The following is a 27,351-nucleotide window of genomic DNA, read 5'->3' as shown; positions in this document are numbered from 1 at the left end:
GTGGGCGTAAAGCCTTCTTTTGCTTTTGTTGTTGTTGCTTGTTTATTCATTTTGACACGTCAAGCATTGTGTGCTTTCTTAGGCAAATCAAATGCATGTACTCTTGTCTATGTTGTGCGTTAAAGTCTTTGTCAAAGAATAGTAGGAATGCTTGCTTGGCCAAATGTGTGTAAGCATTAGTCGGATAATATGTGATTGTTAATAAATAGCCAATGACATAATGTAGGCCAACTTTTTAATATCATATGGCGAAACATACATACCCAGAGGAGGCTGGTGGGGGGAGCTATAGGGTGATTGAAATGGCTGGAATGGATACATTGAACGGAGTCAAACATGTGGTTTCCATATGTTTGATACGTTCCATTGATTCCCTTCCAGCCATACAATGAGCCCGTCCTCCTATAGCTCCTCCCACCCGTCTCCTCTGATTTACACCCATGTCACGTGGATGAACACATGGCCCACAACAGACAAGAGCCTACTTTGCTGCAGGGTCATTCCATACACATTTTTTCTCTCCAAGTTAATGTTGCCATCTAGTGGACATGTGAATAACCTGCAAACCAAAAACATTAGTTTGGGGTCCAAGGCAAGCCAACTATATACCCCACTGTATTATTCATTCAGGGGTGCCCATATAGCCTCTCATCCTTCATAATCATACAGAAATTTTACTACTCAGTTTCTATGTTTTTATTGTGATACAGTGCCATAGTGCGGTAGGCGGATGGTGGGGAAATTAGGCAAAAGGTTTTTCTATTTGATTAGACTGATGTGAAAATAGTCTACAATAAATTCTCAATTCTCCAATGAAATTGTTAAATAAATGATTGAGGAGTCGGCTTTCTGATCTCATATGTATTGGGTTTATCAGGCAAATGTCACTCCTTTCCCAAAAGTGCAAGGTCACTCCCAAAGGGAAAACCCGCTGGAATTGCAGTCCATGACGTCACCGTCAGCTGCTCTGTACGCTCTTGTAGGCCAGTTCGAGGACGTCACTAACGCAGCATATTCACTGATTTGCAAAATATATAGATGCGTCTACGGCTTTTGAAGGAAAATCACCGTAAACCCATCCATCTGATTGAAGATTTGATCCTTTCCGCAGGTGATACAATGTTTACACACACTTTATTGTGACGTTAAGACAAGGAAATGCTGTAAACCAATAACAAGTCAGAATAAAACGATACAGAAGTGTTAAGGTCTGATCTTCAACAAGAAGTATCCGAGTTCTTTCGAGGTGTACTTTAATCACGTGTGAGTATTGAAATTACGATTAATTTGTTAGGCCCTGGTGTAATGTGACGCACTGGAACTACGATTTCGTTCTCACCCTGTTTTTACTCAAACTAGCTGAAGAAGTAGTCAAATATGGTACCTTGTTTTATTGTCGAAGGTAGGTAGAATGTCATGTGAAAGGAATATGAGAAAAGGAGGTTAGCCTTGACAGATGTCAGTCAACCCATGTTCTGAGTCGGTAGTCTAGCCTGTTTTGATCGTTCACGTTATTTTAGAGAATTTGGGGGTTAGTCCCGAATAAGACTGAAACCCAGGTCCAGCGAAAGCCAACACATTATGCCTCGTTCAAACCAACTGGGAACTCAGCGCTTTCATGACAACTGAGAATTCGGGAGTTGGGAACTCGGGCCTCTTTCTAGAGCGCCGAATTCCCGAAACTTAAGATCACTGGCGTCATGATTTGACCTCGCCCCTCCAACATTTTTTTATTTGACCTTTTATTTAACCAGGTAGGCCAGTTGAGAACAAGTTCTCATTTTACAACTGTGACCTGGCCAAGATGACGCAAAAGTAGTGCGACACAAACAACAACACAGAGTTACACATGGAATAAACAAACGTACAGTCAATAACACAATAGAAAAAAAAATGAAAGTCTATATACAGTGTGTGCAAATGGCGTGGGGAGGTAAGGCAACAAATAGGTCATAGTAGCGAAGTAATTACAATTTAACAAATTAAAACTGGAGTGATAGATGTGCAGATGTTGATGTGCAAAAAAGTAAATGAAAACAATATGGGGATGAGGTAGGTAGATTGGATGGGCTATTTACAGATGAGCTGTGTACAGCTGCAGCAATCAGTTAGTGAGGGAGCTATAAGTCTCCAACTTCAGAGATTTTTGCAATTCGTTCCAGTCATTGGCAGCAGAGAACTGGAAGGAAAGGCGGCCAAAGGGGGTGTTGGCTTTAGGGATGACCAGTGAGATATACCCGCTGGAGCGTGTGTTACGGGTGGGTGTTATGGTGAACAGTGAGCTGAGATAAGGTGAGGCTTTACATAGCAAAGACTTATAGATGATCTGGAGCCAGTGGGTCTGGTGATGAATATGTAGCGAGGGCCAGCCGATTAGAGCATACAGGTCGCAGTGGTGGGTGGTATATGGGGACTTGGTGACAAAACGGATGGCACTGTGATAGACTGCATCAGGTTTGCTGAGAAGAGTGTTGGAGGCTATTTTGTAAATTACATCGTCGAGGATCGTAGGATAGTTAGTTTTATGAGGGTATGTTTGGCAGCGTGAGTGAAGGAGGCTTTGTTGCGAAATAAGAAGCCTACTCTAGATTGAATTTTGGATTGAAGATGTTTAATATGAGTCTGGAAGGAGAGGTTACAGTCTAGCCAGTCTAGTCTAGTCTAACTACAAATACCAAAGTCAGAACCGTCCAGAGTAGTGAATCTAGTCGGGCAGGCGGGTGCGGGCAGCGATCGGTTGAAAAGTATGCATTTAGTTTTACTAGTGTTTAAGAGCAGTTGGAGGCCACAGAAGGAGTGTTGTATGGCATTGAAGCTCATTTGGAGGTTTGTTAACACAGTGTCCAAAGAAGGGCCAGATGTATACAGAATGGTGTCATCTGGGTAGAGGTGGCTCAAGGAATCACCCGTAGCAAGAGCGACATCGTTGATATATACAGAAAAAAGAGTCTGAGAATTGAACCCTCTGGTACCCCCATAGAGACAGCCAGAGGTCCGGACAACAGGCCCTCCGATTTGACACACTGAACTATGTCTGGGAAGTAGTTGGTGAATCAGGAGAGGCAGTCATTTGAGAAACCGAGGCTGTTGAGTCTGTCGATAAGAATACGGTGATTGACAGAGTCGAAAGCCTTGGCCAGGTCGATGAAGACTGCTGCACAGTACTGTCTTTTATCGATGGCAGTTATGATATCGTTTAGTACCTTGAGCGTGGCTGAGGTGCACCCGTGACCAGCTCGGAAACCGGATTGCACAGTGGAGAAGGTACGGTGGGATTCAAAATGGTTAACTTTGATTTCAAAGACTTTAGAAAGGCAGGGCAGGATGGATATAGGTCTGTATTTTTGGGTCTAGAGGTCTGTTCCCATTTTGGGTCTAGAGTGTCACCCCCTTTGAAGAGGGGGATGACTGCGGCAGCTTTCCAATCTTTAGGAATCTCGGAAGATACGAAAGAGAGGTTGAACCCGACCGGTAATAGGGGTTGCAACAATGGCGGCGGATAATTTTAGAAAGAGAGGGTCCAGATTGTCTAGCCCAGCTGATTTCTACAGGTCCAGGTTTTGCAGCTCTTTCAGAACATCTGCTATCTAGATTTAGGTGAAGGAGAAGCTGGGGAGGCTTGGGCAAGTAGCTGCGGGGGTTGCGGAGTGGTTGGCTGGGGTTGGGGTAGCCAGGGGGAAATAGACTTTAGTGTCCTAGAACTCTTTGGAGTTAGAGCTACAGGATGCAAATTTCTGTTTGAAAAAGCTAGCCTTTGCTTTCCTAACTGACTGCATGTATTGGTTCCTGACTTCCCTGAAAAGTTGCATATCGTGGGGACTATTCGATGCTAGTGCAGTCTGCCACAGGATGTTTTTTTCTGGTTGAGGGCAGTCAGGTCTGGAGTGAACCAAGGGCTATATCTGTTCTTAGTTCTACATTTTTTGAAAGGGGCATGCTTATTTAAGATGGTGAGGAAATTACTTTTAAAGAACGACCATCCTCTACTGACCGGGATGAGGTCAATATCCTTCCAGGATGCCTGGGCCAGGTTGATTAGAAAAGCCTGCTCGCAGGAGTGTTTTTTGGGAGCGTTTGACAGTGATGAGGAGTGGTTGTTTGACCGCGGATCCATAGCGGACGCAGGCAATGAGGCAGTGATCGCTGAGATCCTGATTGAAAACAGCAGAGGTGGGGCCTCCCGGATGGCGCAGTGGTTAAGGACGCTGTACTGCAGCGCCAGCTGTGCCATCAGAGTCCTGGGTTCGCGCCCAGGCCCTGTCGTAACCGGCCGCGACCGGGAGGTCCGTGGGGCGACGCACAATTGGCCTAGCGTCGCCCGGGTTAGGGAGGGCTTGGTCGGTAGGGTTGTCCTTGTCTCATCGCGCACCAGCGACTCCTGTGGCGGGCTGGGCGCAGTGTACGCTAGCCAAGGTGGCCAGATGCACGGTGTTTCCTCCGGCGCATTGGTGCGGCTGGCTTCCGGGTTGGATGTGCGCTGTGTTAAAGAAGCAGCGGCTTGGTTGGTTGTGTATCGGAGGACGCATGACTTTCAACCTTCGTCTCTCCCGAGCCCGTACGGGAGTTGTAGCGATGAGACAAGATAGTAGCTACTACAACAATTGGATACTACGAAATTGGGGAGAAAAAGGGGTAAAATTCAAAAAATAAATAAATTATATAAAAAAAAAAGAAAACAGCAGAGGTGTATTTAGAGGGCAAGTTGGTCAGGATAATATCTATGAGGGTGCCCATATTTAGGGTTGTACCTGGTGGGTTCCTTGATAATTTGTGTGAGATTGAGGGCATCTAGCTTAGATTGTAGGACTGCTGGGGTGTTAAGCATATCCCAGTTTAAGTCACCTAACAGAACGAACTCTGAAGATAGATGGTGGGCAATCAATTCACATATGGTGTCCAGGGCACAGCTGGGAGCTGTGGGGGGTCTATAACAGGTGGCAACAGTGAGAGACTTATTTCTGGAGAGATTCATTTCTTAAATTAGAACATGAACACAGGGGTGTCAAATTCATTCCATGGAGGGCCGAGTGACTGCTGGTTTTTGGTTTCTTCTTTCAATTTGTGTTCAATAAAGTGATGGGAGTTCCAAACTAATCAGTGACCTTAATTCATCAAATACAAGGGAGAAGTGAAAACCAGCAGACAATCGGCCCTCCAGAGAATGAGTTTGACACGTGCCTTAACAGTCAACCAGTGTTTCCCAAACTCGATCCTTGGAACCCAAAGGGGTGCACGTTTTGGTTTTTGCCCAAAGCTTGAAGATTATTTGAATCCGTTCTGTAGAGCTAGGGCAGAAACGAACACATCCACCGAGGTTGGGAAACACGTGAGTTACACCAAAAGGTCCGAACCTCTTGAAGAGTTCGCTAGGTGTTGCTTTAACATTGCGACAATATATAATCAGTTTATTAAATGACATGAAAAGTGGCCAGCCAACTCCGGCAGGCTGCAGGCCACTCTCTGATTGGCGCTGTGAGGAGCCGCCTAACACATGACAGCTGCTGATAAGATGATTCAATAATGGATATTTCCCAGTGTACATGATTCATCGGGCAATAGTACTCCTTCACACCTCTGACAAGGCGTGTGGTGTTTGCTGTTTTGATGCATGCAGCTCTAGAGAATATAGAGCGTGATTGTCCTAGCACGGGCCTTCCCTCAAATCCGAGTCCCTGTTCTCATTCTAGTGTATTCCATGGTCTGAGAATGTATTGTCCACTTGCATGTCTCCACACCGACTCACCTTGCTGTAGAGTGATGGCGTCCAGCTCCCCCATGGTGAACGGGGACGTCTCCCGGGGTCCGAGCTCCCACCCTGGCCACAGCCCCACCACAGGCACCCTGGAGGAAACGCTGCAGCAGATGAACCGCCTCATCCAGGAGAACCGAGACCTGAAGGGTGAGGCATGGAGAGGGGACCAGAATGTGGTTCAGCCTTAAAGCTCATTGAGAATCTACTGCATGGGGCGGGGACATTAGGATGTTACGGCATATGAGGTTCTGATTGTCTTGCAATGGCGGATGATGTTATTGACTGCTCTGTCAGTGTGTGTTTCTGTGTGTTTTTACAGTAATGTACTCTCTGTGTATCTTCCCCTGTAGAGGCACTGAAGCAGACTAACATGTCGATGAAGGAGCGCTTAGAGGGTTTGTCTGTGTGGAGGGAGAAGCAGAGGGAGGAGAAGGAGTTCCTGGAGGAGAGGCTTGATGAGGCGCGTGGCCGTGTGGAGGCCCTCTCCTCGCACAACCAGGACCTTAGCATGAAGGTGGAGGAGCTGGAGGGAGAAGGGAAGGGACAGGTGAGAGAAAGGGAAGGCTAATGTTCACAAGGTTTGTTCTCTGGCTAGACCAGACATCAGCTTATTAATAGAGAAATTAATGTTTGGAGGATAAATGATTGTCTGTAGTTTTAGCTAGATTTTGTATAACAAAAGAGACTTGGAAAATAACAATGGAGTGTTGATTTATTTATATGTGTGTGTGTACAAACACGTGTGTGTTTATGGGTATAATGCTGAGCAGACTTTTGTCCTATCTGTGCTGTGTCACCTCCAGGCCGAGACAGCCAATCAGAATGCAGAACTGGAGGCGCTGCATGCCCAGCTGGTGCGTCTGCAGGCAGAGAAGAGTGACCTGGTGGCCATGAACTCTGAACTCCAGCTCAAGACAGGTCAGGGGTCAGAGGACGACTCCTTCATAGAGATCAGGATTGCTGTGAGTAACACTCACTCACTCACTCACTCCATCCATCCATATTATAAGGGTGTGTGTCCTGACTTTAGCACTGCTGTGTGTGTGTAGAGAGAGGATACTGGAAAGGACCTGTATCATAATGAAAGGGACCCCAGGTATGACATGAGTGTATCCAGGCAGGAGTCTGAGGAGCTGACTGTCAGCCAGCTGCTCCAGTCCCTGAGGAAGGAGACCCAGAGGGTGGAGAGGCTACAAATCGAGCTCCAGGCTACCAGATCCAGGTAGGCCGCATTTCTGCCTGGGCTTTATGTTTGGTTGGAACCGAAGACTGATGTTCATATGTCTTTCAGAATCACAGAGCTGGAGGAGAAAGAAACTAACACGGAGAGCTCCACACAGACCTCACTACTGCCAGAGGTGGTTTCCCCAGCACTAGTCAACACAGCATGTGGTACTGAGTTAGAACCAGAGGAGGAGCCCCAACAGAACTCTGGGAAGGAGAAGGTAGATACACAGATAAGCTCTTACCCAGCCTGTCTCTCACCCTGTAAGAACAGGGAAGTCAATGAGATTGAAATGTATTAATGCACAATATGTAACAGGGATTTTCCAGGTGAATTAAAGAAGTTACAGAGAAAGTAAATCAATGTGGTTTAAAACAAGTTGCAACAGGGAGACACCTCCAACACAGAAGCAGGCCCTTATATTCTAATCTCACAGCACCAATGTTCTGTAAACACCCGTCGAGAGGCTTGTAGGAAGTCACAGCATCAGCTGCTACAGAGTCAGTGTCCCAGAATACAATAACAATCAGCGTCCCCTGTCCTCATACCTCCAGTCTGGCGTCAATCACTATCAGATATGAACAATCCGTGACATTCAGTATCAAGTCTAGTGACCATCAATCAGAAAGTTTCCTGAATAAAACACTGGAAATCATGTGTATTACAGAACGAGAACATAAATATGCTTAGCATTGTTAATTACTCTTAACTGGATATTAACTTTATTCATCTTACATTTCCCCATTACAATGTCCTAACCCTTAGCTTCTTGATCAGAACTGTCAGTATGTTGGACTGTTGCCTGTTATGTGGCAGGCTGTGTCAGAGGTGGAGGATCTGAAGGCTCAGATGATGACCCTGTTTAATGAGCTTCAGCAGGCTCAGAGCAAACTGGATGAGGCAGAGGGCATGAAGATGAACCTGCAGGACAGGTGAGCGAGACAGAGAGGGAGAGCTACATAGACAATGAAAATGTGCAAACTATGCTAACCTTTGCTCATTCCCTTTCCCCTAATACCACCCTTTCGCTTTGCTTCTATCCCTCTGTCTTTCTCTATCTCCCTATCCCTCCCTCTCTCTGTAGATGTAGGGATGTGGAGCGCGACGTGGTGACTCTGAAAGCCCAGCTGGTAGAGAAGCAGGAGGTACAGAGTGAGAATGACAGACTGAAGCTGCAGGTGGACAGTATGAAGGCCCAGAGCCAGCTAGAGCAGAGGAAGGCTGGAGAGGAGAGGTGGGACGGCAGTCAAGCATGCACACACACGCACACACTCTGACATATGCCTACTCCATCTGACACTGTTGGGCATTGGGCCCCTTGGGTGGGGTCTTGGGACATAAATTCCCTGCTCCTCTTTTGAAATCATCCCACCCCCCCTATCGGTTTTCACAGGTCAGTGCCATGAGTTTCTATATCTAAATAATATCTTAGTCGTCATGAGTCAATTGCCCCTCCTCCCCTCCTCAGGACTAACCTGACCCAGCTGAAGGATGCCTACACCAAGCTATTCGAGGACTACAATGAGTTGAAGCAAGAGAGCAAGAACAGAGAGGTGACCACACTACTTAGCCTCTGTTAAACATAAATCAGTCTAGTTTGGCACATTGCACTGTTTTGTCCTTTGTCAAAATGATATGGCATGGTGAATGTGATGAATCTCACCGTTGCCCTCTGTGTGGCCTCCAGCCACTGGTCACTAAGGAGGTGGGAGACCTGCAGACCAGACTGGACGCAGCAGAGAAGGCCCTGGCTGCTAAGCAACAGCAGATAGATGTTATGAAGCAGGAGATATATCAGAAGGAGAAGGAACTGGAGACCATCTCTGTGTTCCAGGCTCAGGTAGGTTTTCTGTGTGTGTGCTCCATCTAGTTGTGTGTGTGCTCCATCTAGTTGTGTGTGTGCTCCATCTAGTTGCGTGTGTGTGCTCCATCTAGTTGTGTGTGTGTGTGTGTGCTCCATCTAGTTGTGTGTGTGTGTGTGCTCCATCTAGTTGTGTGTGTGTGTGTGTGCTCCATCTAGTTGTGTGTGTGTGTGTGCTCCATCTAGTTGTGTGTGTGTGTGTGTGTGCTCCATCTAGTTGTGTGTGTGTGTGTGTGTGCTCCATCTAGTTGTGTGTGTGTGTGTGCTCCATCTAGTTGTGTGTGTGCTCCATCTAGTTGTGCTCCATCTAGTTGTGTGTGTTCTCACACTTGGAAAAAGGTTCAAACATTCTAATTTAATTGCACTGAACTGTGTGTGAACAGTTTGGAGTGCTACAGTAACTTAAAAGTGACTGTCAGTGAAGGAAGTTTCTTTGTTAAACCAGTAGTTAAATGAAGGCTAAGTACCCTCCCAAAAAAGTTTAACAACTGCTTATATTTTCATAAAGTGAAATAGGTGCAGCTTTAAAAAAAAAAATAATAATAATAATATTTTTTTTTACTTCTACTCTGACTCAGTGGCTTGATATGAATATGCAATGGGGAAAAAATTATTAAATGAAACACAAGAAAGAAGGCAATAGGCAATCTTTACTCTAGAATGGAATAATCAGCCGTAATATCAGCAGTTTGATGTCCGTGTGCAGTACTGGAATCTCCAGCGACGATCTCTGAAAATCCACAATACATTTTGAGGTAAACATTCTCGTTGTTGTTAACCTCGAGACCAGATATTGAGGGTGTTGGTGTCGGATACATTTGTACTCAGTCTAGGACAGTGAGGACTCATTCAATTCTTCCCGAAACCAGCGGAGTAAAAAACTATCAGCTTCCATTCAGTCACTACATAAAACCACTTCACCAGGCCAAATATATACACTCCTTTCTGGAAACATTAAGACAGTCTTTATATCTATTATAGACATGTTTCTACAGTGGTGAACCTATAGGTCTTCAGTGTGTGACAGGGTAGTACAGTGGGGAACCTATAGGTCTTCAGTGTGTGACAGGTTAGTACAGTGGTGAACCTATAGGCCTTCAGTGTGTGACAGGTTAGTACAGTGGGGAACCTATAGGTCTTCAGGGTGTGACAGGTTAGTACAGTGGGGAACCTATAGGTCTTCAGGGTGTGACAGGTTAGTACAGTGGGGAACCTATAGGTCTTCAGGGTGTGACAGGTTAGTACAGTGGTGAACCTATAGGTCTTCAGTGTGTGACAGGTTGGTGTTTCTGAAAGGACAGCAACTGTAATACCATCACACTCATGTAGGAGAGTGGACTTTTTATAAAACACAAAGGGCCAGTGGTGTAGTGCAGGGTATATGCAGGTATCTAGATTCTGATGGCATAGGAATGGATGACTTGGCTAGCTAGATTTATCTCCCCAGAGACCAGCAAAGAAAAATCCAGATTGGATCTTTTCTCTTTAGTATTAAACCTTTCCTTTCCAACAAAAATTTAAGAGATTTAAATTAGAAATATTGAAAATAATAATTATCATGTTATTATAATCATTATTTTATAAATCATTAGCCCTTGTCTAAAGGCTTACAAGGCCATTGTTCTCCAATGTGTTTGGGTCAGTAATATTTGTAGAGCGGCTCTATTTTCTCTCAGCATGCATTTTTTAAACTTTTCTATATGTCTAAAGAATCTATATGTTCTGAAATATGAACACGGATATACTGGACATTTTGAACTCTTGTGGTGGTGATTTGACACAATTACAACCATGGTCTTAAATTGGACTCGCATTTTTCCGGTCTTGACTGTCTCGCCCACCCTCCGGTCTTGAATCGGTCTCGCTTTAGGTGGTCTTGAACACAACACTGGCACTTACTGGTCTATGCAGCATAATGAGATCATTTTGTTCATTGATGAAAAGTAGAACAGCACTAACAATTAGAGAACACGTTTCATTTTGGGAATCAGTCAGTGAAAGTGCCGATGCAAAAAGAAAGGCCACTTTGGTTGAATATTGATAGTAGGCTAATTTAGTGCCTTTTCTCACCTTTTTTATGTAAGGGATGGATTGTCTTGAAGGGCAGTTAACATGTAAGGGCTGGTCAAATTGGTTTTCCCATCGGAGGCCTGCAACACACAAGCAAGGGCACAATAACTGAATAGTGTTATAATTTTAATTACGCAAAAGGCATAATCAAATGGTAATGGTAGTCTGCATCTGCATCTCCTAGACATTTTGGTTACTCACTCTTCATGTATTTCGGCTGAAAGCCAATTATAAATGTTTTCCTGATAACCAACCTCTTACACAAAGAAATTAACACTTCCTTTAGCCTACAACTTAAAACAACAGCCTATCTTGCCCGTTGACCAAGACACCAGCAAGAAACAGAATATAGAAATTGGGTCCATTCATGGCTTCTGAGTCTTTTAACACAACAGCACAAGCAAGGGTAATGATCCATTTATATAGCCACACCCAAGCAGTGTTCTTGGGCCATGTACTTTGGTAATTGTTGTGTTTGTATTGCTGGCATCATTCCAAGTTTTGTTTCTGAGAAATGTTGCAAAACGGACATTTTTCATAAATTATCCCTCTTTATGGTTTAAAAAAATGTATTTTATTCCCCAGGGGCTTATTGGTTGGCGCTTCCATACTTCTACAACAATTTAAAGAACATTGAACATGAACACTACATTCTGTTGATGGCATTCACATGAATCTGTACAACAATACAGCCACACCTTGTAATCATTGACACGTATAGACAAATGTTTTTCTGTGATTATGTGCATGTGTCATTTTTAATAATGTGTTTTGTGTGCATGTGTTGTTTTTTTTTTGTCCAGGCGGAGGTGTACTCCTCTGACTTCTACGCGGAGCGAGCAGCTCGGGAGAAAATTCACGAGGAGAAGGAACGTCTGTTTGCTCAGCTGGAGTTTGTCAAGAAACAGAACACTCAGCTACAGGACGAGGTGGACTCACTGGGCAGGTGCGCATCAGATTACATATTGAGGATATGATCACAGACTGGTCATATTAGGTGACGTTCACTGCCATTTTGGATCCACCGCCTGACTACAACTGGTTTCTGTAGGCAATCTCTGAGCGATATGCAGAGAAGACACATGCCACGTGGAGGCAACATGCAGGGAGCCAGAGGTACAGGACAGTACATTGCTTTAAGTCATTCACCTTGCTGAGAGAGCAGGGCTCAAGCCAGGGCACATCATATTGTTTTCTGCCAATTAAATGTTCTCGTATTTATTTTATCACAAACACTCTGCTCCTCTTCATCCCATCAAATTATTTACAACAATGATAATTACATAATTTATGCTGTGTGTGTACAGTTGTGGCCAAAAGTTTTGAGAATGACACAAAGTTTGCTGCTTCAGTGTCTTTAGATATTTTTGTCAGATGTGACTATGGAATACTGAAGTATAATTACAAGCATTTCATAAGTGTCAAAGGCTTTTATTGACAGTTACATGAAGTTGATGCAAATAGTCAATATTTGCAGTGTTGACCCTTCTTTTTCAAGACCTCTGCAATCCGCCCTGGCATGCTGTCAATTAACTTCTGGGGCACATCCTGACTGATGGCAGCCCATTCTTGCATAATCAATGCTTGGAGTTTGTCAGAATTTGTGGGTTTTTGTTGAGGATTGACCACAAGTTCTCAATGGGATTAAGGTCTGGGGAGTTTCCTGGCCATGGACCCAAAATATCGATGTTTTGTTCCCCGAACCACTTAGTCATCACTTTTGGTTGGGAGAAGTTGCTCTCGAAGGATGTGTTGGTACCATTCTTTATTCATGGCTATGTTCTTAGGCAACATTGTGAATGAGCCCACTCCCTTGGCTGAGAAGCAACCCCACACATGAATGGCCTCAGGATGCTTTACTGTTGGCATGACACAGGACTGATGGTAGGTGGTGCCCCAACAATCGGAAAGGGGATTCGTCAGAGAAAATGACTTTATCCCAGTCCACAGCAGTCCAATCCCTGTACCTTTTGCAGAATATCAGTCTGTCCCTGATGTTTTTCCTGGAAAGAAGTGGTTTCTTTGCTGCCCTACTTGACACCAGAACTTCCTCAGTCTTTGCCTCACTGTGAGTGCATATGCACTCACACCTGCCTGCTGCCATTCCTGAGCAAGCTCTGTTCTGGTGGTGCCACGATCCCGCAGCTTAATCAATTTTAGGAGACAGTTCTGGCGCTGGCTGGACTTTCTTGGGCGCCCTGAAGCCTTCACAACAATTGAACCGCTCTCCTTGAAGTTCTTGATGAACCGATAAATGGTTGATTTAGGTGCAATCTTACTGGCAGCAATAGCATTGCCTGTGAAGCCCTTTTTGTGCAAAGCAATGATGACGGAACGTGTTCCCTTGCAGGTAACCATGGTTGACAGAGGAAGAACAATGATTCCAAGCACCACCCTCCTTTTGAAGCTTCCAGTCTGTTATTCAAACTCAATCAGCATGACAGAGTGATCTCCAGTATTGTCCTCGTGAACACTCACACCTGTGTTAACAAGAGAATCACTGATATGTCAGCTGGTCCTTTTGTGGCAGGGCTGAAATGCAGTGGAAATGTTTTGGGGGGATTCAGTTCATTTGCATGGCAAAGAGGGACTTTGCAATTAATTGCAATTCATCTGATCACTCTTCATAACATTCTGAAGTATATGCAAATTGCCATCATACAAACTTGAGGCAGCAGACTTTGTGAAAATTAATATTTGTGTCATTCTCAACTTTTGGCCACGACTGTATATAAGGGAATATCGTTACCATACCACTGTGTGTCTGATAGGTGGTGATGCCAGGGACTGGCAGCAGCAGGGGAATATACCGGAGCACGTCTGCCCCAAGTGTAACGAGATCCTACCAGACTTGGATAGCCTGCAGATTCACATCATGGACTGCATCATCTGAGCCTTCATCATAGTCATCAGCAACAACAAAGACAACTGCCGCAGATGCACCTTACTCTGATTCTTCCTCTTCATCATCATCCCATTTATGGCAGAGTGAAATGCAGCCTTTATGCTCTAAAAAGTGCATTTATTTTGCAGTTAACGGCTATGTTGCTCTGGTCTATGTTTTAGAACATATAACTATAATATAAAATGTATTCTTACAGTGCACAACTAGACACAATTTTTTTTTGTTAGAGGGGCGAAAAACATCCTGTAAAATGTATCACGTTTAATATACTGTTAGGTGATTAAATGGAGAACTGGAATTTGTATTTTTAGTTTAACTCGTTTATTTTCTTATGACAGCTGTCTGTCACATAGTTTAGAATTAACTCTTTAGCAAGAAACAATTTGGTGTATTAAATGCTTATTATGGATTTTCGGGTGGTTTAATTTAATCCAGCTGTAATTCTGTTTCGATGAAGGTTATGAATAGATTATTATTGCAGCATAGATATTTCCTTTTGAATAATTCAATGGAGGGAAGGATGCCCAAGACAGTTTGTTGTTTTTTGTAAATGTATATTGCACATACATTTTATCCATCATCATGGTTTGTACATTTATAATTAAACCTATGTAGTCTGCAGGATGTATGACTATGCAAGGGAGTGTGTACTGCTTTAGCTAACTACTAACTTCTGTATCCAGATGGATTCACAAATCCCGTGGTTCTGTAAAATAATGAAAATATGTAATAAAGGTTATTGGTACAGTAGGCTGTTTCTGTCTCTTTGTTGCACACACATCTAGAATATAAAACTCTTATTGCACCTGAAAAAATGCAACATGAGAGTACCCACCATGGATATGGAACAGAATCGGCTTTATATCTATGGTGTAAAGCAGCTCGAGCTGCAACAAACACTCAAACTGGACAGTTTTATCTCAATCTCTTAATTCAAACACTCAATCATGGACACTTACTGACAGTTGTGGCTGTTTTTCGTGATGTATTGTCTCTACCTTCTTACCCGTTGTCGGTGTCCAATGTTTATAACCTATTTTTGTGCTGCTACCATGTTCTGCTGCCATGTTGTGTTGCTACCATGTTGTGTTATGTGTTTGCTGCCATGCGATGTCTTAAATCTCCATGTAGTGTTGCCTCTTGTCGTGATGTGTGTTTTGTCTCTTTTTTTAGATATATATATATATAATGCCGTCATTGTAAATAAGAATTTGTTCTTAACTGATTTGCCTAGTTAAGTAAAGGTTAAATAGCTTCAGATGTTTGTTTCGTCAATGCAATCCGGGTTCTTTGGGACTCACCGTAATCTGACCTCTTAACACAATAACCATTCAAATTCAATATGGTCTTGATCCCGGATCCCGGATAGCACAAACCATGTTTGTTGACATTCACCAACTTTGTGTATATATTAGCACAGCGGCTGTTGCCTATATATAAATGAGCCATGCCTACTTTAGAGACACCAGTCAATAAAATGAAATAAACGTATCAAATGTGGATAATAATTACAAAAAAAAATGTAAATTAAGTATACACTAGGGATACATTTATGATTTTAGTGGCGATATGCGAGTAATTTGCAGCAGTGTGAAGTAGTTTTTTGGGGTATCTATTTTACTATTTATGTTTTAGACAACTTTTACTCCACTTCATTACTAAAGAAAATAATGTACTTTCTACTCCATACATTTTCCCTGACACCCAAAAGTACTCGTTACATTTTGAATGTTTAGAAGGACAGGAAAATAGTCTAATTCACGCACTTAAAGAGAAAATCCCTAGTCAACCCAACTGCCTCTGATCTGGTGGACTCACTAAACGCAAACGCTTTGTTTGTAAATCATGTCTGAGTGTTGGAGTGTGACCCTGATTATCTGTAAATAGAAGACATTTGAAATGATTTCGATAGTTAAGGTATCTTTACTTTTACTAAAGTATGATAATTGGGTCGTTTTTCCACCCCTGGTGATCTGTGAGAGGAAACGTCTACAAATTATTTGGACAGGCGAAATAGTAGCTGCTATTCTATTTGATAGGGGTCCTTCGTTTGGCGCCAGATTTCAGTTCTTTCTCCGTAGTAATTTGAAGAAACGAAGATAGCTACCTAGAGAAGTGTCTGAAACCATCAAATAAGGTGAACAACATAATTATTTGCAAGAAAATGTCGTTTTCTTGGTCACTACACAAAAAGTATACAATCGACAACGTAATTTGACCAGAAGTGACCTTCATTACCTCAAAGTGGCATTGTTGCTTGCCGTGTGATACACACTCACTGCTTGCTACGTTGACGTTGTTACCCCGGATTTCGCACTGCCTGGAGTGGTGATCATATGCATCATTTGTTTGCTAGCTTGTTGTACGCTTTGTTGCGAGTATAAGCATTGTGGGAAATATATGTGTGTGTGTGTGTGTGTGTGTGTGTGTGTCAGGTGATGATGACAATGACCTTCTAACAGAGCTGCTGGCTGAGAACGAGGCTGGAGAGGAGCAGCAGGCTAGCCAGGAAGCAGAGGACAACCTAGATGGCCTGTTTGACAACGATGATGAAGAGTATTGGAGGGGGACGGTGAGGACATCGAGGAAGAGGATGGAGACGTTGCTCTCTTTGGAGATGCGGATGGCATTGAAGAGGAGGAGGAAGTTGAACCACAGCCGTCTGGAGGGAAGGCTCCAGACAACCTCGATAAATCCCAAGACGATTTACAAGGTTTGTCCACAAGAGTTCAGTACCTCAAAATGATTATGATAGCGCTGTAGTGTAGGATCAACGCCTATAGTATGTATACAGTAAATGTTTCTAAAAATGCAGATACCTACTCTTAAAGTATGTCAGCTTCGCAGGCTGTCTCCTTTTCTTTTTAATTCATGGCAACTTTCTGGTTGTAATCATATTTGTTGTGTTTCTGTGTGTTCTCAGAGGAGCTGATGCAGAGGCTGCAGCAGCAGCTAGAGGCCTCCCAGAAGAGCTCTACAGCCACCTCTACCCCAAACAGCATCCCAGGAACAAAGGCACCTTCTAAAGCTAACACTCCCTCACAGAGTCCCCCCAAACAGAGCTCCTCCAAGCCAGTTCGTCCCACACAGAAGACCAAGCAGGTATTACTTTCATATGTTTTTTTAGCCCAGGTAGTTCCATTTGAGTTTCAGAATGTATTCCCATTAAAGTCAAGGCTGACCATACAGGAACACTGGTGACACCATGTCATGTAAGGAGCATCTGTGTAAAGTGTAATAGGTGAGGGTGGTGCCTGTGGATGTGTGTTTTAAAGGAATCTCTTCATCTGTTGTTTTTGACAGAGGGAAAGCCCTCGTCTGCCCCAGACCGAGGAGACGGCACCAAGCTACAGGAGTCCTCCGACTTCACCGCTCAGCTCAACAACGCTGACCTGTTCAAAAGGTCAAAGGACAGCTCACCAGGTCCAGCCCAGCACTACAGCAGCCGCTACAGACACCAGAGGTCCACTGGTGGAGATTAAGACTCACAGCTCCTTCCAGCCAATAGCAAGCAGTAGTAGGACCAACAGCACGGTACGTTCATTGCTACCTTCCCAGTCCAATGCAGCTGCAGCCCTGTCCGCCGTACGACAGGCCAATCCCCTTCCATCTCTCCCTAAAGACATCGCCATCGAGAAGTACTCTGGACTGCGGCTGAGTTCAGAGCACACACACACCTCTCTCGCACACGCACTCATCTTGAATGTTTCATTGGTTTCAGGTGACCACGCGTGTCCTCCACGGAGATGGATCGTAAGATGGCCGACCGCAAGCTGATTCGGCTCTCCCAGTTGCCTTAGCGCCTGGCCCGGGAGAAACTGGAGGAGTGTGACTCGGGTCACCTTCGCTGTGCTGGTCAACAAAGCCACACCACAGAGCAACAGCAGTGTAAGACCAGAATTACCTCCTCTCTACCACAGGAGGATGGTGGCATCTTATTTGGGGAGGATGGGCTTGTGGTAATGGATGGAGCAGAAATAGGTGGAATGGTATCATGGTTTCCTTGTGTTTGATGCCATTCAATTTGCTCCATTCCGGCCATTATTATGAGCCTCAGCAGCCTCCACTGCTCTATACTGTATACCAACATGCAACTTCAACATCTACAGTAGGTCAATGATCATGTGGTTTTATTGACATGGACACTCAGTTTGTGTGTGTGTGTTCTCACCATGTCTCTCCTCTCTTCTCCCACCCCTTTTCTGTCTCTCTCCCCCAGATGTCTCTGTCAGTAGACCACCATCAGAAGGTGTTGTTGATGGGGAGGCTCAGGACTATGGCACCTGTAAGGCAGCCAAGAAGAACGGAGACCCCTGCTCTCAGATTGTCAACCTGGTGGGTTTGCCTTTACATCCAGAAACACACACAACCTGAACCGCTCAACAGCTCCTCCATCCACTCTCTGACCCCCACTGACCCTCAGAACCGACCTAGAGGCTGATCGGTGTCAGTCATATACCACCGCCAAATAGAGGGACATTTGTGAAGTGACATATTTGAACGCTTTTCTCTGCAGTAGGAGGGTGTAGGACTGTTGTCATGTGCTATCTCTCTCTCTGCAGTAGGATTGTTGTCATGTGCTATCTCTCTCTCTCTGCAGTAGGAGGGTGTAGGACTGTTGTCATGCGCTATCTCTCTCTCTGCAGTAGGATTGTTGTCATGTGCTATCTCTCTCTCTGCAGTGGGAGGGTGTAGGACTGTTGTCATGCGCTATCTCTCTCTGCAGTAGGATTGTTGTCATGTGCTATCTCTCTCTCTGCAGTAGGAGGGTGTAGGACTGTTGTCATGCGCTCTCTCTCTCTGCAGTAGGATTGTTGTCATGTGCTATCTCTCGCTCTGCAGTAGGAGGGTGTAGGACTGTTGTCATGTGCTATCTCTCTCTCTGCAATAGGAGGGTGTAGGACTGTTGTCATGTGCTATCTCTCTCTGCAGTAGGTTTGTTGTCATGTGCTATCTCTCTGCAGTAGGAGGGTGTAGAACTGCTGTCATGTGCTATCTCTCTCTGCTGTAGGATTGTTGTCATGTGCTATCTCTCTGCAGTAGGAGGGTGTAGGACTGTTGTCATGTGCTATCTCTCTCTCTGCAGTAGGAAGATGTAGGACTGTTGTCATGTGCTATCTCTCTCTCTGCAGTAGGAAGGTGTAGGACTGTTGTCATGTGCTAGCTCTCTCTCTGCAGTAGGAGGGTGTAGGACTGTTGTCTGGACTGGCCACCCCACATAGACTGGTTCCCCTCTAGGTTTCTTCCTAGGTTTAGGCTTTTCTAGGGAGTTTTTCCTAGCCACCGTGCTTCTACACCTGCATTGCTTGCTGTTTGGGGTTTTAGGCTGGGTTTCTGTACAGCACTTTGAGATATCAGCTGATGTACGAAGGGCTATATAAATACATTTGATTTGATTTGTCATGTGCTATCTCTCTGAAGTAGGAGGGTGTAGGACTGTTGTCATGTGCTATCTCTCTCTCTGCAGTAGGAGGGTGTAGGACTGTTGTCATGTGCTATCTCTCTGCAGTAGGAGGGTGTAGGACTGTTGTCATGTGCTATCTCTCTCTCTGCAGTAGGAGGGTGTAGGACTGTTGTCATGTGCTATCTCTCTCTGCAGTAGGAGGGTGTAGGACTGTTGCCATGTGCTATCTCTCTGCAGTAGGAGGGTGTAGGACTGTTGTCATCTGCTATCTCTCTCTTTGCAGTAGGAGGGTGTAGGACTGTTGTCATGTGCTATCTCTCTCTGCAGTAGGAGGGTGTAGGACTGTTGTCATGTGCTATCTCTCTCTCTGCAGTAGGAGGGTGTAGGACTGTTGTCATGTGCTATCTCTCTCTCTGCAATAGGAGGGTGTAGGACTGTTGTCATGTGCTATCTCTCTCTCTGCAGTAGGAGGGTGTAGGACTGTTGTCATGTGCTATCTCTCTCTCTGCAATAGGAGGGTGTAGGACTGTTGTCATGTGCTATCTCTCTCTCTGCAGTATGAGTGCCAGTACCGCCCCAAGGCCCAGTATAAGAAGATGAGTGCACAGCAAGCCGAGCTGCAGTCGTCTTTCTCAGGGAAGGTCAAGGGGAAGGGCAACAGCCTGAAGGAACGACTGTCAGACCGGCTTCCACTATGGAGGCATGTCCTCACCAGCCTGCACTGCTGCACTGTGAGTGTGTGTGTGTGTGTGTTGGTTGTTCAGTGTGTTTACCTATGTAAGCGTCAGTCGTCTCTAAGCAGTTTTTTCTATTAGTGCCGGTAATCAGCCGGTTACAGACTCATTTTCAACCGGCTACTTTTTCCACTTCATATTAAGTAGGCTGCTTTTCATTTAAACATTTAATTTTGCTAGTCCACCGAGTCCTCTCCCGCTAGAATGAAAGATATGCATATTCTAGTGATCTGTTGATAGGATAGGTGCCTGTCAGTCACAAAGCGAGCAATGGCAGGGAAACGCAGTCTACTGTCTGTTTCGCCTCCCGGTACAATTTGTGCTCACTGTGGTTGGTTGCAGTCAGATTTCTTTACACAGAGGAGGGAGAGCGCATGACGCTCGTGAATTTCCACATCCCACGTAATGTAAGTGGTAACGATGAGTCGAAATCCACTTAGCCAAATGATAGTTTTCTGGCTCATTTATTTATTTTATTTAGCGTGTTTCACATAGCCAGTCACGTGGCGGCGCATTGGCTATTTACTGTGTGGTGATTGACAACAGAACAGCAGGTGTTGACTAGTTTATTAAATGTGTCGAACTGTCTTGAATGAAGTCTCCTGTATCCCTTTGCCATTCATAAATCCTGGGACTTGATTATATGTCTGTGGTATCAGACAAGCACACCGAAGGACTTTCCTAGGTTTCCTTTGATAGGATGTCGGCATTTGCCAGACAGTGATTCTAAAGTGAGTGACTCTGGTCTCGTCGGTCAGTGTAGCCTACCTAATGGCATCGTTGAGAGAGTCTGTCATCTGGCTCCCTTGTGAATCATCACTGCAGGAACGTTAGGTAGTGGAGAGCCTCATTCTGGTCCAAATATGATAATTGGGGCCCTCACGGAATCCAGGCATTAAAACAATTCAACAATATTCAATCCCCCCCCCCTCGGGTTCTTCATTGCTGGGACTTACTTGCTAGTTGAGATTTCTGCCCTTCACTCCGTTGTCAATTTAGCCTACATTTCACTGATCTTAGTAGTTTTCGGTTTGGCTATTTGTTTTAAGTGTATGTGGCGGTTCTAGCTTGTATGGCGCCCCGTACGGCCCTGGGCGGCTGCCCATGTCGCCCGTACCTAAATCCGCTACTGATTTGGTTTTAGTCTATAAATAAATCTCTTTGCCAAAATGTGTCATCTCTCCCATGTCATTTCAGTCATCCTGATGTGAAGTTTGTTCTATAGAGGGTATTTGACTCTGATGTGTATCACAGAAAGTATTTGACTCTAGCCACAAAATGAAGGAGATTAAAAGGGGGTGGGGGAATTCTTGCAGGGGGGAGATTTTCGGCACAACGCCGGAAAATCTGTGACTAAATCGAGTGCATCTACTGCGCTGCCCAATCAGGTAGCTCAAATCACCGTGGCTACAGCTCGTCCATGACACTGGCCACAGCCAAGTTTAATAGGCTAGTAGCCTACGTCAGATTGAATGACTTGTAAAACCATGACCACAGAGAGACTGTCAACGAATACAGCAGAGAGTTGCTGTTTATATGGCCCCTAGTCCAGGGTTAACAGTTCCTATCTCTCTCTTTAGGCGGAGTACCAGCAGCAGGAGCTCTACTTTGACCCCCTGGTGTAACACTGTAATGATTCCCCCTTCCCCTAGTCCAGGGTTAACAGTTCCTATCTCTCTCTTTAGGCAGAGTACCTCCTGGTGAAGAAGGAGGCGATGGAGGACAAGATGAGGAACATCAGAGAGCAGAAATGTCGAGCCTCAGCTGTAAAAAGGTCTGTGTCCAATCACAGGTCTTATTCTCTAGTGTCATCAGCTATCCTGCAGTTTAAATCAGCAGTTAACCACCAAACCAACAGTTCTATTCTGTTGAGTCCAAATCTACTCCACCTGGGATTTGAAACATCAGCTTTCCTTTACGGTAGTCAGATGAACAGCCAGATGAAGGCCTTCCGGGTGGTCAGTGGTCTAAGGCACTGCAGTGCTAGCTGTGCCACCAGAGATTCTGGGTTCGAGTCCAGGCTCTGTCGCAGTCGGCCGCGGCCTGGAGACCCATACGGCGGCGCACAATTGGCCCAGCGTCGTCCGGGTTAGGGAGGGTTTGGCCGGCAGGGATATCCTTGTCCCATCGTGCACTAGCGACTCCTGTGGCGGGCCGGGCGCAGTGCACGCTGACGCGGTCGCCAGGTGTACGGTGTTTCCTCCAAGACATTGGTGCGGCTGGCTTCCGGGTTAAGCAAACGTTGTGTCAAGAAGCAGTGCGGCTTGGCTGGGTTGTGTTTCAGAGGACGCACGGCTCTCCACCATCGCCTCTCCGGAATCCGTACGGGAGTTGCAGTGAGTTGCAGCGATGAGACAAGACTGTAACTACCAATTGAATACCACGAAATTGGGGAGAAAAAGGGGTTTAATTGAAAAGCCAGATGAAAGTCCCATCTCCTAGCACCTCAGAATTTTCCCCATGGGCCAACTAGCAATCTATACCGGTATGATTAACCTGTTGCGACGACCAAACCCGGATCCGGGATTCTATTTATAGACCTAAGCTCATTACCATAACGCAACGTTAACTATTCATGAAAATCGCAAATGAAATGAAATAAATATGCTAGCTCTCAAGCTTAGCCTTTTGTTAACAACACTGTCATCTCAGATTTTCAAAATATGCTTTTCAACCATAGGAAAACAATCATTTGTGTAACAGTAGCTAGCTAGCGTAGCATTTAGCGTTAGCATTAGCGTTAGCATTAGCGTTAGCATTTAGCAGGCAACTATCACAAAAACAAGTAAAGCCTTCAAATAAAATAACTTACCTTTGAAGAACTTCTGATGTTTTCAATGAGGAGACTCTCAGTTAGATAGCAGATGCTCCGTTTTTCCAAAAAGATTCTTTGTGTATTAGAAATAGCTCAGTTTTGTACATCACATTTGGCTACCAAAAAAAAAAAAAAAATAACGAAAATTCAGCCCTCAAAACGCGAACTTTTTTCCAAATTAACTCCATAATATCGACTGAAACATGGCAAACGTGGTTTAGAATCAATCCTCAAGGTGTTTTTCCACATATCTCTTCAATGATATATCCTTCGTGGAAGCCTGGTTTCTCCTTGCTCTCAAATGGAAAAATAATTGCACCTGGCTTTACGCTCCAATTTCGACGCAGGGACACCAGGCGGACACTTGGAAAATGTAGTCTCTTATGGTCAATCTTCCAATGATATGCCTACAAATACGTCACAATGCTGCTAACACTTTGGGGGAACGACAGAAAGTGTAGGCTCATTCCTTGCGCAATCACAGCCATATAAGGAGACAATGGAAAACAGAGCTTCAGAAATTCTGATCATTTCCTGGTTGATGCATCATCTTGGTTTCGCCTGTAGAATGAGTTCTGGGGCACTTACAGACAATATCTTTGCAGATTCTGAAACTTCAGAGTGTTTTCTTTCAAAAACTGTCAAGAATATGCATAGTCGAGCATCTTTTCGTGACAAAATATCGCGCTTAAAACGGGAACGTTTTTTATCCAAAAATGAAATAGCGCCCCTAGAGATCAAAGAGGTTAACTGTCCCAATGGCGTGTATAAACCTAGCATGATAGCAGATCAGGCAGACTGCTCAGAATTCTAATTCACCTACTATCAACATTATTTAATCATCCTGTCAGACCAATATAACTGTGTCTTTACGGCTTAGTACAGATACATACAGTGGGGCAAAGAAGTATTTAGTCAGCCAATTGTGCAAGTTCTCCCACTTAAAAAGATGAGAGGCCTGTAATTTTCTATGACAGACAAAATGGGGGGGGAAAATACAGAAAATCACATTGTAGGATTTTTTATGAATTTATTTGCAAATTATGGTGGAAAATAAGTATTTGGTCAATAACAAAAGTTTATCTCAATACTTTGTTATATACCATTTGTTGGCAATGACAGAGGTCAAACGTTTTCTGTAAGTCTTCACAAGGTTTTCACACACTGTTGCTGGTATTTTGGCCCATTCCTCCATGCAGATCTCCTCTAGAGCAGTGATGTTTTGGGGCTGTTGCTGGGCAACACGGACTTTCAACTCCTTCCAAAGATTTTCTATGGGGTTGAGATCTGGAGACTTGCTAGGCCACTCCAGGACCTTGAAATGCTTCTTACGAAGCCACTCCTTCGTTGCCCGGGCGGTGTGTTTGGGATCATTGTCATGCGGAAAGACCCAACCATGTTTCATCTTCAATGCCCTTGCTGATGTAAGGAGGTTTTCAGTCAAAATCTCACGATACATGGCCCCATTCATTCTTTCCTTTACACGGATCAGTCGTCCTGGTCCCTTTGGAGAAAAACAGCCCCAAAGCATGATGTTTCCACCCCCATGCTTCACAGTAGGTATGGTGTTCTTTGGATGCAACTCATCATTCTTTGTCCTCCAAACACGACAAGTTGAGCTTTTGCCAAAAAGTTATATTTTGGTTTCATCTGACCATATGACATTCTCCCAATCTTCTTCTGGATCATCCAAATGCTCTCTAGCAAACTTCAGACGGGCCTGGACATGTACTGGCTTAAGCAGGGGGACACGTCTGGCACTGCAGGATTTGAATCCCTGGCGGCGTAGTGGTTCTGGGATTTTTGCTCACCGTTCTTGTGATCATTGTGTGAAAACCTTGTGAAGACTTACAGAAAACCTTTGACCTCTGTCATTGCCAACAAAGGGTATATAACAAAGTATTGAGATAAACTTTTGTTATTGACCAAATACTTATTTTCCACCATAATTTGCAAATAAATTCATTAAAAATCCTACAATGTGATTTTCTGGATTTTTTTTCTCATTTTGTCTGTCATAGTTGAAGTGTACCTATGATGAAAATTACAGGCCTCATCTTTTTAAGTGGGAGAATTTGCACAGTTGGTGGCTGACTAAATACTTTTTTGCCCCACTGTATGTGTTTATCTATGTCTTGTCTCTAGTGTAAGTACACATACTTCAAGCCTGCTGATCGCTGTGTGGAGGAGAAGCATGAGCTGCAGTGGCTCGACGCCACCAAATGCTTCTTCAAGGGCCCCTGTGGACAGAGAGCCATTGCACTGGACCGCCTGCCACAAACACTGCAGGTGAGACACGTACACTCTCAAACACAATGCAGGTCACGTGCTACTGCGCTCATCAGATATGCTAATGCTGCGTTCTCTATTGCAGTAACTGTCCTGTTCAAATGGGAAAGAGACGGCATGTTGAAGGTAAGTGTCGCGTTTTAGTGGGTTTGGAGTTCAGATGGACCCAAAGCACTTCCTTCTCCCATCTGATTGGTCCTGGGTTTGACTACTACTTCCTGTTCCTGTCCACAGGAGAAGTCGGGGCCTAAGATAGCTGGGGAGGTGACGAGCAGCCCAAGTTCCTCAACGGCATGCTGTAGTCCTCAGTCACTTACAGTCACCTTCATCATTGTCTTCATCATAGGAAGCGACTGCTGCTGGTGCTATTGGACTTTCTGGTGTATATTTCTCTGCATGTTGTAGAGTGCTTTTTTAAATGTCCTTTTAATGTTTGTTTTTTTACTGTGGATATAATTTGAAGCTGATTATGGATTTTAAATTGCTGTGTTTTGAATGGATTCAATTGTATTTCCGAATGAGTTGTTTGTTGTTCCCTCCTGCTGGCTTTGATGGGAATGTGCTGATTAAATCGTGCTGAGTAATTTTACCAACCATCTCCTCCCTTTGTTTGACTTGGGCTCGCTGGAAGAAATTGTCTCCTGTGCTATATTTTGTCCTTACTCTGAGGGGGTTTTCGAGACACCCAAAATAGTAACAGGAGCTGGATAAAGAGAAGATCAAGTAGGTCTGAACAAGGGAACTAGCTCACTGTTTTGCTTCTCCCAAATGTGATTTTAATACAGCTTGACGTGATAGCCTGCCTCCTCAAAGTGATTAACAGTCAGTTGTATTGATCTAAGCAGGTTGTATAGAACACATCATCTATCAACCGCACCATGTGACCAGGTTATGGCTCAAATATAGGAACAAACAGGCACTAGTTCAACTCCTGAGGTAGAGACCTGTCTGTCAGTGTCCTTATAGTCCCTCTCTGTCTGTCCTGTGCTCTCGGCCCAGTGCTGTCTAAAGTTGCAGCTGTGGAACGTTGGTAGTCTCGCATGGAGTCACCACATTAGTCTCAGTCTGAGTTCCCCAGCACTCACTCACTCACTTTCATTTTACCATCCCTTCTTCAGCTTCCCCTCACTCTTTCTCTCACTCACACATTTAATTCAGGTTATGAATCTACGTGTCTTAAGTGGCACAGGGTCCTGCCAATCACAGGCTGGTGCACCATGTTCTGATCTCCTTGGCCTATCGAGCATGCTCACCAACCGCGGGGACAACGGGGGTAAAGTTCATCAAAGTGGAACTCACGCCACTGCTCTGTCTTCTCCCGTGTCCTCTCATCCTGCTCTGTCTTCTCCCGTGTCCTCTCATCCTGCTCTGTCTTCTCCCGTGTCCTCTCATCCTGCTCTGTCTTCTCCCGTGTCCTCTCATCCTGCTCTGTCTTCTCCCGTGTCCTCTCATCCTGCTCTGTCTTCTCCCGTGTCCTCTCATCCTGCTCTGTCTTCTCCCGTGTCCTCTCATCCTGCTCTGTCTTCTCCCGTGTCCTCTCATCCTGCTCTGTCTTCTCCCGTGTCCTCTCATCCTGCTCTGTCTTCTCCCGTGTCCTCTCATCCTGCTCTGTCTTCTCCCGTGTCCTCTCATCCTGCTCTGTGGATGGAGAAGGGAAAGAGGGTTGAGGGTTTTTTGTTTGTGCCAACCTGCAGAGTGTAGAACTCGGAGGACTAAGAATGTGTATTTCTGTCCTTCATGTGAAACACTTCGGTTTACTTATGTGGGAGAAAACACTTCCCAGAAACGCAATAGTCACAAGAACTACCACAAACCCAACACATCCCTATACAGACGTGTGGTCAACGTGTTCAGTGCAGCACACTGTGAAAACTGTGATTAGACACTGTGATTACTGCAGATAAATCAAGCTGTGGCGTTTACCACTAAGAGGTATAAGGGTCTGAGTTTAACCAAATGGGCACTTATGGTTTTAAACCTCATCTTTGGAACAGAGTTAGTCGGTCTTACCATCGCGCTCCTCTTCCACGTAGTTCTCAAACTCGTTCCTCTGTTCGTCATAGTACTCTCTCCTCTCATCAGCTGACAGCCTTACCCTCTGCTTGGCTACGGAGGGAGGAGGGGGAAAAGAGGGAGAGATGGAAGAAGGTGTTATGGTCACTAAGGTAGAGTGAGAGGTGTTGTCTTAGTTATGTCATGAACCTCAAAGATGTTTGGCGCCAAACTTCCAACCTGTCCTCACCTCACACGTTCCTCACACCACACACTGCAGGCAGTCCAACTCTTATCACACAGT

At 44.8% G+C, this 27,351-nt stretch overlaps 1 protein-coding gene and 1 pseudogene across 4 annotated transcripts; both read left to right on the top strand.

The window, feature by feature from the left end:
* The first annotated feature begins 990 nt into the window (after positions 1-990).
* On the top strand, positions 991-14,564 carry LOC139393320 (optineurin-like). 4 transcript variants are annotated; one of them, XM_071141872.1, is made up of 14 exons: positions 991-1,110; positions 1,144-1,263; positions 5,754-5,899; positions 6,103-6,299; positions 6,556-6,714; positions 6,802-6,974; positions 7,044-7,197; positions 7,794-7,909; positions 8,062-8,211; positions 8,446-8,530; positions 8,665-8,817; positions 11,712-11,854; positions 11,960-12,024; positions 13,680-14,563. In XM_071141872.1, the coding sequence occupies exons 3-14, from the start codon at positions 5,758-5,760 to the stop codon at positions 13,799-13,801; spliced, it is 1,659 nt and encodes a 552-aa protein (XP_070997973.1). In that variant the 5' UTR covers positions 991-1,110; positions 1,144-1,263; positions 5,754-5,757; the 3' UTR covers positions 13,802-14,563. The 4 variants fall into 4 exon arrangements, with proteins under 4 accessions (XP_070997973.1, XP_070997972.1, XP_070997974.1 ...); XM_071141871.1 differs by lacking the exon at positions 991-1,110 and having other exon boundaries at positions 1,114-1,263; XM_071141873.1 differs by lacking the exons at positions 991-1,110; positions 11,960-12,024 and having other exon boundaries at positions 1,114-1,263; positions 13,680-14,564.
* A 1,094-nt stretch (positions 14,565-15,658) lies between these two features.
* Positions 15,659-25,357, top strand: LOC139392925 (protein MCM10 homolog; annotated as a pseudogene).
* The last annotated feature ends 1,994 nt before the right edge of the window (positions 25,358-27,351 follow it).

Source organism: Oncorhynchus clarkii, chromosome 33 (genome assembly GCF_045791955.1).
Source record: "Oncorhynchus clarkii lewisi isolate Uvic-CL-2024 chromosome 33, UVic_Ocla_1.0, whole genome shotgun sequence".
NCBI classification, from domain to species: domain Eukaryota; kingdom Metazoa; phylum Chordata; class Actinopteri; order Salmoniformes; family Salmonidae; genus Oncorhynchus; species Oncorhynchus clarkii.
The sequence above is the reverse complement of the archived record's forward strand: the minus strand, read 5'-3'. Positions and strand labels throughout refer to the sequence as shown.

Coding starts and splice junctions, on each gene's coding strand:
- LOC139393320 (XM_071141870.1), top strand. CDS start 5,707: ATGTATTGTCCACTTGCATGTCTCCACACCGACTCACCTTGCTGTAGA. Junction 7,198..7,793: donor AGAACTCTGGGAAGGAGAAG/GTAGATACACAG, acceptor GTTATGTGGCAG/GCTGTGTCAGAGGTGGAGGA. Junction 8,212..8,445: donor AGGAAGGCTGGAGAGGAGAG/GTGGGACGGCAG, acceptor TCCCCTCCTCAG/GACTAACCTGACCCAGCTGA.